The 12,604-nt window shown below is 36.0% G+C and overlaps 2 protein-coding genes across 2 annotated transcripts in view; one reads left to right on the top strand and one right to left on the bottom strand.

Moving 5' to 3' along the window:
* The window catches only part of LOC126366715 (uncharacterized), a 21,890-nt gene extending 14,697 nt beyond the window's left edge, over window positions 1-7,193 (bottom strand). The window contains exon 1 of the mRNA XM_050009921.1: window positions 7,107-7,193. The gene's annotated coding sequence lies outside the window, so the exon portion shown is untranslated. The remainder of the gene's footprint in view (window positions 1-7,106) is intronic.
* Window positions 4,228-12,604, top strand: part of LOC126366705 (uncharacterized) — a 26,197-nt gene continuing 17,820 nt past the window's right edge. The window contains exon 1 of the mRNA XM_050009905.1: window positions 4,228-4,346. Within this exon, the coding sequence (XP_049865862.1) occupies window positions 4,314-4,346 (33 nt within the window). The 5' untranslated portion in view covers window positions 4,228-4,313. The remainder of the gene's footprint in view (window positions 4,347-12,604) is intronic.

Consider the following 12,604-nt stretch of genomic DNA (forward strand, 5'->3'; position numbering starts at 1 on the left):
AACATCATAGAAGGAAAGCTATACGTAGAAGGAAAGAGAGGAAGGGGAAGACCAAGAAGAGCTTACATGGAACAGATTAAAGAAAAGGTTAACGTCGTGTCTTATAGGGAAGTCAAGGAATTGGCCTTTGATAGACTGGAATGGAAAATGCTACACCGACAAGAGCGTGGCTCTTAAATTGATGATGATGATGATGACAGTTCAATTTATCAAAAAAGTTAATGTGACATGGTACCAAAGTGTATACATATTAATGCTCGTTACCGTACTGTATGGCCCTGTTCATACATTACAAATCAGCCACATTACTACTACTCATGCTTCATGCTCATAAACCCTACTATAATGTTTTCCATCATCATCCTAAGTTTTTGGAAGAAAATTCACATCCGTTTTTTAATTGTTAATGATCCAAATTCAAATTTTTAATGCTCGTGACCGTACACAGTTGGCTCGTTTAAAATAGACGGTGATACGTCTAACAGAAAGCTCGGTGACGTGTGGGTGCTATTAGTTCACCTTGCGATGGATGTGACTCTGACTACCCCAATTGGGATATATTCGTACCCACGCTTCACCGTGTGGTGACTTGGTCAGCCGTATCGCCGTCTTTAATGGTCGAGCCAACTCTGTTAGTTAAAATTACACAAAGCAATATGTATTCTGCTGCGATTAAGATAAATGATGATCATAATACTAAGTCACTCGTGAGTCTAAATTATGCATCAACTTATTAAAAGGCCATTAATTATTTCCGTCGTTTCTATAGTTGGCACTGAATAGTTCAAATCGCGAATAAAAATAAAAATGATCTTGAAAATTCTAGAAAGTTGATCAGAATACTAGATTGAACCGCGTGAATATTTATAAGGAAACATTTTACATTTTTATTATTGTAAGAAGCACTTTTTTTTAACTGATAATGAGAAATTAAAAAAAAAACACATTTTGGGCCGGAAAATGTTTTAATATAAGCAAACTCGTGATTCACCCGTTTGAATGGATATCAGCGCCTATAATTAATACATTTATCATACGTCATAGCGTCATAGCAAAGGTGTGTTTGTTTGTTCGTACTTTTTCAACGGATCGCCGTGTTTTTGCACAGATTGTTACAGTATTACGAAGATGGAAAGAAAGACTAGGTTTAAAATATACTTAGTCCGTGTCACGGAAGAAATCCCGCGGCCGGAGCGCTACTGGCGCAGATTCTAGATAGAATTATTATGACTTGTCAATTAGTTTCATTATAATCTTTCTTTTTTTTTCTTTCGTGACGTGGATTAATATTTTAAACTTAGTTTATGTTTAGTCATTGTTTTGTAATAACACGGAGAAGGGACTTTTTAATAGGGGTGACTTGAATGTTCGGTTTAGAATACTCTTCACTTTTTGGGAAACGGGCTACCTTTTAGCAATACATTAAAAAAAAAGTGATATTGCTTTATTATTTTTTTGATATTTTTTGGCATTTGCCATCCCATTAGCATTATACCATTTTTCATGATAATTATGAAGTCCTAAGATCGCCATGATGAATCTTGACAAAGTTTAGCCTGTCATCATCTCTCTAGCGATATCATGTTTTTCACAGGGCCCGCTTACCTAACCTGAAGATTCGACAGTTTTGTTGGCATTGCACACTTAAATTAGACAAAGCCACGGATATTCGCTAGCAGATTATAATGATGCGTTATTATGATCTCATATTGTTTTGACTTTTGACGGGTTTTGTTAAGTTCAGTCTTGTTCGAGCTCAATTAATAAATTATACGTTTAGACGGACAGTATCCGTGATTTGCGTACAATTTACTTGTCTATGCTATGAGCATACATACATAAACTCACGCCTATTTCCCACCAGGGTAAGCAAAGACTATAGAATTCCATTATTTCCATTTGCCATGAGCATTATTGCCAATCGACAAAACGACATAATTATATCGTTGGAATCGATAATTCTATCACGTACCTATAAAATTTTATCATGTATTTTAGCCCTACCGAAGGCGCCTGGTTGGTCGCAAACACAAAAAAGCAATATTGCTACTTGTCATTTCTTCGAATTACTTACGCATTTACTTTTATATGCGTAAATGTCAAATTGCTTGCTTTATATGTGAATTGCTTCGATGTGGCCTTTTTAACCCCCCTAAAGAGTTTGTTACCGCGAGCTGATTTGCAGACTCTGTGGCTTGAGTAAGATTGTCAGCGGGCTTAGCACCGTAAGCGCGCGACTCTTTCTCGCCTCGACATACGTCACCCGTCACTCTCTCACAGTACTGCACAGAAAGAGACAGACGAACTCTGTCGCGGCGAGGGTCGTCGTATCTGGACTAAGCTCCAAACATCATCAATGTAATGGTATGTTAGTCTAAATGATAAGTACTGTGTTAGACACGGTCACATGTAAAGAATACCACGTCGTGTGCTGTTTAAAGGCGACACATTAGCGTTTCAGTTGGTCCGATTATCATGGACTTTATATAAAACGTTTTAACATAAACAACGGCCTCCGTGGTCCAGTGGTTAAGCGTTGTGCTCACGATCCGGAGGTCCCTCGTTCGAATTCCGGTGGGGACAAATCACAAAAATCAGTTTGTGATCCCTAGTTTGGTAACATTACAGACTTTTTGGACATTACAGGCTGATCACCTGATTGTCCAAAAAGTAATAAGATCCATGTTTCGGGAGGTACGTTAAGCCGTTGGTCCCGGTTATTACTTATTGATGATGTACGTAGTCGTTACATAAGTCATATGTCAGGGCCTATGGCGGCTCAGTAATAACCCTGACACCAGGGTTGATGGGGTTGGTAAGAACATAAACATAAACCTATATATGTCCCTCTGCTGGGCACAGGCCCCCCCTCAATCAACCGGAGCGGGTATGGAGCATACTCCAACACGCTGCTCCACTGCGGGTTGGTGGAGGTGTTTTTACGTCTAATAGCCGGGACCAAACGTTTTAAGTCGATTGTAAAACGATGTGGATATCACGTGGTTTCCAGCAAGGCTTCACAACGAGATAAGATTATCGATCGATATATATTTTAATAAATTTTGTCGAAATCGATAAGTTTATTTTTTTCCCTAGCATGCCTGCCACGTTATTTTGTTCGTATTTTTCACAGAACGACATGACTTATTTGGGTTCACATATTAGCACCAATCGACAAAACTACATACTTAGTTATATCGCCAGTCAAATGTCCGTGTCAAAAGTCTAGTGGTTAGAGCTTTAGGCTCACGATCTGGAGGTCCGGGTTCTATTTCCGATGGGGACATTTTCGAAATCGCTTTGTGAGAGTGTCCTTTGTTTGGTAAGGACATGGCAAGCTTGAATCACCTGATTGTCCGAAAGAGTAAGATGGTTCCGTGCTTCGGGGGCACGTGAGGCAGTTGGTCCCGGCTATTAGCCGTAAAAACACCTCCACTAACCCGCAGTGGAGCAGCGTGGTGGAGTATGCTCCGTGTCCCCTACGGTTGGTTGAGGGGAGGCCTGTGCTCAGCAGTGGGACTGTATATAGGCTCTTTATGATATGTTTTGTTTACTAATCTGATTATTTTTGTTGATGACTAATTATGACGCAGTTATTCGAAATTGATTGAATTATTTATAAAGGTGTTTGTTTAAGCTTTTTTATTGCTATATCCATTCCGTCCGTTCTTCGACCTTTGACATGGCTTTTGCGGTTCCTTTCAAGAGTTCTTGCTTTGAGCAAAAAGTCTGCATACCATACCGGATTTGACGCTTTATTCCTTCGACCTCAATAAGCACGGACTCTGGAATTCCATTTACTTCGATCCTGACATAATTCTCTTGCTTCCTCCACATTCATCAATCGCTTCATACACGCACGCCGGTTCAGAGTAGATAGTACTAAATCTTTTCTAAGGATATCTCCAATTTATTTCTAAAATGTTTTCAAAAAACCTACTTACTTATTGTGTTTGTATTTTTCATAAAAAGACTTCAAAGTAGTGTTCGGGCCGTCATTCGTCAAGTTACAAAACCTTTTGTCGGATCAGACTGTGCGTAGACTATATCTCCTTGACACTGCAAACAAGTTGTTATCACCGTCCATTTCTGGTCTTCAACCAACACATTCTTGACATTACTTTAGACGCGTCAGTGTATACGAAATGAAGGTCAAAAGTCGTGAAGATGGGTAGAACGAGTTTTCCGGGCGAGAGGGCGGGAGGGGGTTATGACGTCATAGGAGGCTGTGCCGGTATATAGGAGATGCGCCCGCGTCGCCGCCGCCTGTAGCAAGTCGCGTGAGAATAATTCTAGTGCCATATACGTTGAAGATGCTTCGTTTTGTGACAGTTTTTGCCGTTGCGGTAAGTAATGTTTTTTTTAGTCTTCTGGATTTTCGATGGACGTATTAATTAATACTGTGACAAAAATGATGTTTTATTCACTATGTGATAACGTACTTAAATAAAGATTTAAACTTATTTAAAAAATCCTGAAAACAAGTTGAACTTTTTAATCTATTCATTGATGAAGTTAATTAAGTATTAAAGGTACTTGCTCATATTAATTTAGGTATACACTTATTCATAAAAGTTATCTTATTGAACTAAGTAAAAAAGTGTTGTACCTACAATCGAGGAAATAGTTTTTTTCCTATTTCAAGCAATTAAAATGAATCTTAAGTTTTGTTTAAGAGTATTTTGATATTTAAATCATTAGGTTGGTTAGGTTAAGTACGATCTACTCTGAACCGGCGTGCGTGTATGAAACGTTCGATGAATGTGGAGGAAGCGAGAGAAGTGTGTCAGGACTGAAGCCAATTGAACTCCATAGACTCTGCTTACCCCGTTGGGAAAAGAGTCTGGGCAATCCAGAGCATGATATTCTCTCTGACTACCCCGAAAGTAACAAGAATCACTTTCATGGATTTGGGGGAAAGGAAAAGTTTTACCAATAAGAAATACTTTTCTGAGCAAACGATGTCGAATACTTACGAAAATATAGATTTCCAAAATTATTTTTTTAATAAGTTTTAAATGTATCTATACATATACATCTATACCTATGCGTACCTATGTACCTATGTGAGTACTGTACACCTGGCCTGACCCTTCGGGTATTTAGGCGCGATGTTATGTTATTATGTCTGTAGAAGTTTCCATACGGATGAGTATTAAAAATAAACAGATGAAAAAAATGTCCTTCAAATACATTTTCGTGGAATTATTAACTTTAATTAGTTAAATATGTTGTCTCGTTCAAACAATGACCAATTAAATACTTCATAAAATCCACTAAACTTATTTTGAATATTTTTCTGCATAAACCATGTTATTAGCGTTTGTTTACCATTAAAAGAATGTAGTATAACTATAAATTAAGTTGAAGTTGAGCTCTAACACTATTTCATACTTAGTTTACACATAACATAGCATCACGCGTACATCCCCGAAGGGGTAGGCAGAGATGTATAGTATACACCCACATCTCACAAGCTATGTTTAAGTCTCATAATATAATCACTACATAGTATAAAACAAAGTCGTTTTTTCTGTCCCTATATCCCTATGTACGCTTAAATCTTTAAAATTACGCAACGGATTTTGATGCGGTTTTTTTAATAGATAGAGTGATTCAAGAGGTAGGTTTATATGTATAACATCCATTATATAGTGGAGAAAAACTGTTATTTTTGAGGTTTAAAATGTGATGTCGTAAATAATTTCATTTTTTCCTCAGCATTGCACCCGAGGGAAGCCGGGCCGGGTCGTTAGTATAGTATATAAATTGACCGAGCATTTCCGATTAATTTATTTCGTAATAGTTATATTACATGTTATATGGAAGAAATAATAATATAATAATGGTACTTAAGTACTAAGTGGTAAATTAAGTTAAAAATTCTTCAAAGCGATAGAAAGTGTGTTCGAGTAGCCAGTATTTGAAACATATGATTATTATGATTATGAGCTGAATATTAATTACAGATGGTCAATAAGGAGTCTTTATTACGAGTTTATATGCAGCTGATATTTATCTCAGTTTTATTAAGATTTATAATCTTTTATTAAGAATTAGAATTGTCACGTGGGGCCATGTGATCATTACTACACTACAGTAGCAATGTGTTTGACATAAGTAATCCATAAAATGTGTGATAAATCAATATCACAATATTGAGATAGGAAGTCCCAATAACGGTGTTATATAAATATCATGTACTATTTAAAGCAAATAAACTATTTCGATTTTGATTTTTTGAATATTCACAACACAGAATATAATTGATAGGGTAAAAGTCGTTTAAATAATAAATCTATTTTATTAAAATAGATAAATCTATTTAGTTTTAAGTATATTTATTTATTTGTGTAACTATAGTAGGTATTGATCTAAATAACCTATCGATACTACGGATGATTTTCAAGCTCAACTATCGGTAGTCTAACTATGGATAAGTGATTATTTAGATTAGTCGGGGAACTGAGATTAGACAGCCAAATTACAAAATTGTATCACAATATTTTATTTTTTAAAGAACATCCATGGCCCTGGGCCCTGGCCCGAGGTTTTTCTTGCAGCTTCTTTTCCCCACCTATACTGTAAGAAGCTGCAGTAGTTTTGGACGTTCGTTATGTAAATGAAAATCTCGACGATTCAAACTGTAACTATGTTACCTACCTACTGAATAAAAATATTTTTGAATTTGATAGGTCGGCAATAGTACTAAATAGGTATTATTTCTGTAAGTATATTATGATTAGGACGGCCTCCGTGGTCTAGTGGTTGAGCGTAAGGCTCACGATCCGGAGGTCCCGGGTTCGAATCCCGGTGGGGAAATATCACAAAAATTACTTTGTGTTCCCTAGTTTGGTTAGGACATTACAGGTTGATCACCTGATTGTCCGAAAGTATGATGATCCGTGCTTCGGAAGGCACGTCTAGACGTTGGTCCCGGTTACTACTTACTGATGTAAGTAGTCGTTACATGAGTCATGTCAGGGGCTATTGGCGGCTCAATAGTAACCCTGACACCAGGGTTGATGAGGTTGGTAATTCACCTTACAACCCACATGACAGAAGACGATTGGTTGTAAATGATTATAAAACACAACAATACGTACTGAACACTTTTCTGATTTTCTTCAACGTGCCAACAACCACATTCACTACAATTTTGTAATAATCTACGACATTATGATGTTTGTTCTCTTTACATACTATTGTCATTATGACAGTCTTTCTTACTGCATGACATATTTATTTATAGTTTTTATTACCTAATGTATTCATGTTTAGAAGAGTATTGTTAAACAGGAGCTTCCTCAGTAATTTAACTTAGTTTTATATGATTTTTGTTTTTATAGCACTCGTGCTTAGGGAAACTCACAAAGAGAAAAATCGAAAAAATCTGACTCGGACAGGATTTGAACCCGCAGCTCTTGTCAAGCCGGGACGAGCGTGTTAACCATTACACCACTCGTCCTCCTCCTGTCTATGCGAAATTCTTTCGATCGTCATTTTAATGTTTAATTTTTAATATTTATTTGCGCCACTTAAGAGATGTTTATGATTTTAAATAAGTAGTATAAAAACCCTCCCACTACAAAATTAAAAAAAAAAACATCAATATCGGACAGGCCACACCCTGGTAAATAAGAAGTGAAACCCTTCATTGACTCCATTAGCAATGTCCTAACCAAACGTGGTCTAGTGGTTAGAGCGGTAGGCTCACGATCTGGAGGTCCGGGTTCGATTCCCGATGGGGACATTGTCGAAATCACTTTGTGAGACTGTCCTTTGTTTGGTAAGGACTTTTCAGGCTTGAATCACCTGATTGTCCGAAAAAGTAAGATGATTCCGTGCTTCGGAGGGCACGTTAAGCCGTTGGTTCCGGCTATTAGCCGTAAAAACACCTCCACCAACCCGCAGTGGAGCAGCGTGGTGGAGTATGCTCCATACCCCCTCCGGTTGATTGAGGGGAGGCCTGTGCCCAGCAGTGGGACGTATATAGGCAGTTTATGTATGTTATGTAACCAAACTAGGTTATAAAGTTACTTTTGTGATAAGTTCCCGCTGGGATTCGAACCATTTGACCTAAGGCTGTTGCACATCCGATGCGATGAAGCATACCATAACAACGGGACATAGCATCACGCCTGTATTCCCGAAGGGGTAGGCAGAGGTGTCAACAGGATGTTAGTGCCATCGTAACGAATACTGAGAACGGATGGAAAATTCAATTTTGATATCAACTCAGAAACATGGTCTGAATTATCCCTTCAAGTGTTCGTTAAGATGGCACTAACACCCTGCACTTATACTAGTATACACCCACATATAGGTAGTATACAGCATAGAGCACGCTTGTCTAGAAAATAGTTATTACTCGCTTATTCACACTAATACCTATCTTTGAAGAGGTCCAAATTATAATTCAGTATGCAAACTCACGAATGGCAGGGAATCCCATAGGTACTTACTTTAGCTGAGCCCATTCTGAATCGTTTCGTGCAGATAAATGGAATATTAACAAACAAAAAAAGAAAAGAATACTTAACATTTTAATTTAAATAAGTGCGTGCAAGATCATCTTATTTCCATAAAAGATTTTTAGTGCTCTTAAAAGAAGTAATTCTGTTAAAATATGAAGTGTAAAAAGGTACTGAACTTGTGATTACAAAAGTTATTAACAACACCTGCTCCGGCCATTTTGTTGTTTTTTTTTAATTTACATTTAAGTACACTGCGTTGGAATTGCATCTCAGCGCATCCGTCTACAAATTGTTGCATATTTACCATCTCTTAAGGCATGGGAGTGCGTTATTTCGACATTTTTAACAATAAATGGTTAAGTAAAATGGTTTTAAATTGTTGTTAAGATAAGTATCGTGTGTTTACCCGTCAGACGGGGTATTAAGATCGTTAACTAGAGAGGTATCTATAATTATACTTTACAAAGCTATAAGCGTTTACAAATATGGTCAGGTCAGATTCTTCATGTTCATCTTTTATGTTTTATTTTGAACGTGGACTTCCGTGAAATCTTCTTGTAGGTACCTACCTAACTTCATAAACATTTTTTATAATTAGATGGAATTATCTAAATGTAAGTACCTATCAGAAATTCTACGTAATTGTAGCTTTTAAATTGTTTCGGAATTTTATAACATAGTAATATATAAGTCAAAGTCAACGGCCTCTGTGGTCTAGTGGTTGAGCATTGGGCTCACGATCCGGAGGTCCTGGTTTAGAATCCCGGTGGAAAAAATCACTTTGTGATCCCTAGTTTGGTTTGGACATTACAGGCTGATTATCTGATTGTCCGAAAATAAGACGATCCGTGCGTGGGAAAGCACCTTAAGCCGTTGGTCCCGGTTACTACTCACTGATGTATGTACGTAGTCGTTACATGAGTCATGTCAGGGGCCTTTGGCGGTTCAATAGTAACCCTGACACCAGGGTTGATGAGGTTGGTAACCCACCTCACAACCCATACGATAGAAGACCAAAGTCTTTATGCATTCTCGCCAGTTTGGAGTAGGTACTCATAAAGTATATCTAATAAATTGCTAACGTAATATATTCAATTCTATATTTCTATAGACTTTTAAGGTCATTTATGACTCATAATATCAGTAACGAAATAAAAAAGCTAACGATCTTCTTTCTACGCACTAAAATGTTATCATACATTAGATCATCACTATAGTTTACAATGTATTATAATATTCGAAACAACAAAGCAACAAACTTATACAAACAAAAGTTTTTTTAATTTATATTTATTGAAACTTAAACAATTAATAACGTAAATTAAAGATATAGGTATGTTTTTTTGAGATATTGTACGAAAAACGATTAATCGTATTATAATTTTTTATTATTTCGTTTGCGTGTATTTTTAGGAATCAAAACATTATTATTACATAAAAAAAATACAAAGAACATATTCAAATATCGACACGCTTTGGTGATTATTTTTAATGGTTTGTATTTTTAGTTTTTAAAATATCCACTAAATTCCGAACCCTTTTTGATCGTCATACATTCCAAACTTTTTGGTAACCCAATATTGTTCCAAAATAAGAAGCATGATGTAACTGGCGTATCCTTTTCAACTCAACATAACATAATATAAGCTCACAACTAAGTATATCCCAATGATGTGCAAAGGCACATCCATCGTAAGTTGAACTAAGTAACCAAGCCTCATAGAGTTTTCTGTTAGACCAACGTAGGTGGTGAACCGTATCGCCGCGCCGTCTATAATGGCCAACTGTGTTAGTATAAACTGCTCTTAAGATAAATTGATAAGTTATTGGTCCAAGTTCGGTACCGGGGTTCGAATCGGCTTTTCAACATAAAAGTCAAAAGCAATAAAAAAATTTGGACCTTAGAAACTTTAACACGAATCTTTATACCTGCGTGTAAAGAAACGTTGCCTTCCTTACATTTACAGACTAAAAAATATATACAAATTATAGAGTTGGTCCTCACGAGAGATTACTAACTTATGCTGTCGAATTATGAGAAAAATTCTTCGTTGAATATGAATGAACGCCTGACTGAATCCCCATGTCTATACATCGTGATACAGATAGCTTAGGGCAAAGACTTAGGGCTAATAAAAGAGACGAAAGTTTTGTAAATAAGTGGCTTTTTGTCGAAAAAAAAGTATAACCTTGAGTTTCATGTCCAAAACCCGCCAAAACCCCATAAAGTTCCGACAGCATGCATAATGTTATTTGTATGAATTAAAGTTGTTTATTTTATAAATCGTATTTTCTATTTGTATGCAATAGTGTGATTAGATTTTGATTAATACCTTTTTAACTTTAACAGTACAAATAACATTAAAGACAATACATAGGTACTCGCATAAAAAAATATATGTCTTAATTCATCTAAGAAAGCAAAAATATTGCTAGGTATTTGACATTTGTTTCCATTGAGCACTTACTTTTATATGCGCAAATGTCAAATTGCAATTTCTTAGGTGAATTGCTTCGGTGTGGCCATTTTAACCCCTCAGGTATGTGTCATTCTCGGGAATGTTACCAAAGTGGGAATGTTCCCATTGTAAAAACTCTTTAATATAATAACACTGTTTGTTTTTCTTTTTCAAATTGATCTTTCTTGTATTGTGGTCTTACCTGCCTTAAGGTTAGGTAATAAATAAAGCTGTTTTTATATGTTGTGCGCCTTGTGTAGTCAGAGTACTTACACTTCACATGTTCAAAACTCTGCGTATACTAAACTTAGGTAACTAATAATGTCGACATTTCACGACTCGCCTAGGATAACAAGCATGTCTAAGTCTCATGACCATTTTTGTATAGAAAAAGAAATAATTATAAGTAATTTTCGAAACTAATCACGTTCATTGTCAAGGTTTCCCCAAATACAATAAAATATTCTAAGGTGCGGTCAGTGACGTACTGCTTGCGAATACATCTCCATATTAAATAGACCCTTGACATTGCAATCACCTCACGTAGTATTCTAAGATATAAATTACTTCAGGGTCCTTGTTACATTGGTTGTTAATATTCTAAGTTATCTACTTGGAATTCGCAAATTGTGCACGCACGTTCAGTGTCTTATTTTAGGTCATTACGTAATAGTTGACATTTTTATTTAGATAGAAGTGAATAAGTAACATTTAGGCACTTAGATGTGTGTCATGTATATTAAAAATATAATATAAAAGGTGCTATTTCCTGTAGACACCATCTAATTTTATATTTTATGTTATATCTGTCATTTTCTTATCCGCGGAAAAGGAAAGTGACGGGCTTAAAATTGACAGAACACACGTCAATTCTAAGCACAAATCTAAAACAACTCTCTAAAATTTTACATTGGCCACTAACCTGACAGAATTTAGTTGACTGCACATGTTAAAATGTTTGCACACCAGCGAGATACCCATTCGATACGCCCGGGTTATTCATTCATTCACTCATTCTTTTTAAAATTTTCTTTTTCGGCGGATAAGAAAATTTTACAGCAGAATAACCCGGGCGAATAAAATAGGCATCTCGTTCATATACAACCCTTTTGACGTGTGCTGTCAACTTAGTTCTGTCGGATTATTGACCAATATAACATTTTAGAAAGGTTTTTTTAAATTTCTGCCTATAATTGACGTGTGTTCCATAAATTTTATGCCTGTCGATTAACCGCCCCTTTCCTTTTCAGCGGATAAGAAAATGACAGGATCACATAAAACAAAATTAGATGGTGTGTACAGGAATCAGCAGCATTTTTTGTCGTAACCTACGAAAAATAATTTATTTATAAAGAATTTATAAAATAATTAATAAATAAATAAATAATTTATTTATTCAATAATTTATTAATTTAATATTTTTTAAATAATTTATTTATTTTATTCGTAGGTCGTAACTCATTTAAACGAAAAGGCAGCGGTTTTAATACGCTGTGCTTATGGCCCCTACACGCGTTATTATATTGTAACGTAACTTCACGTAACGTAAACTTGTACGTTCAAGTTCACGGTGACCATAAGACCGGTTTTGTCACAAAAAAGTCGAAGATTATTTTAATTTGCGTACAAAATCGGTTTTTGATCTGCGTTGTTTATTTTGATTGCTGG

The sequence above is a fragment of the Pectinophora gossypiella genome, chromosome 5 (genome assembly GCF_024362695.1).
Source record: "Pectinophora gossypiella chromosome 5, ilPecGoss1.1, whole genome shotgun sequence".
Classification (NCBI taxonomy): Eukaryota; Metazoa; Arthropoda; class Insecta; order Lepidoptera; family Gelechiidae; genus Pectinophora; species Pectinophora gossypiella.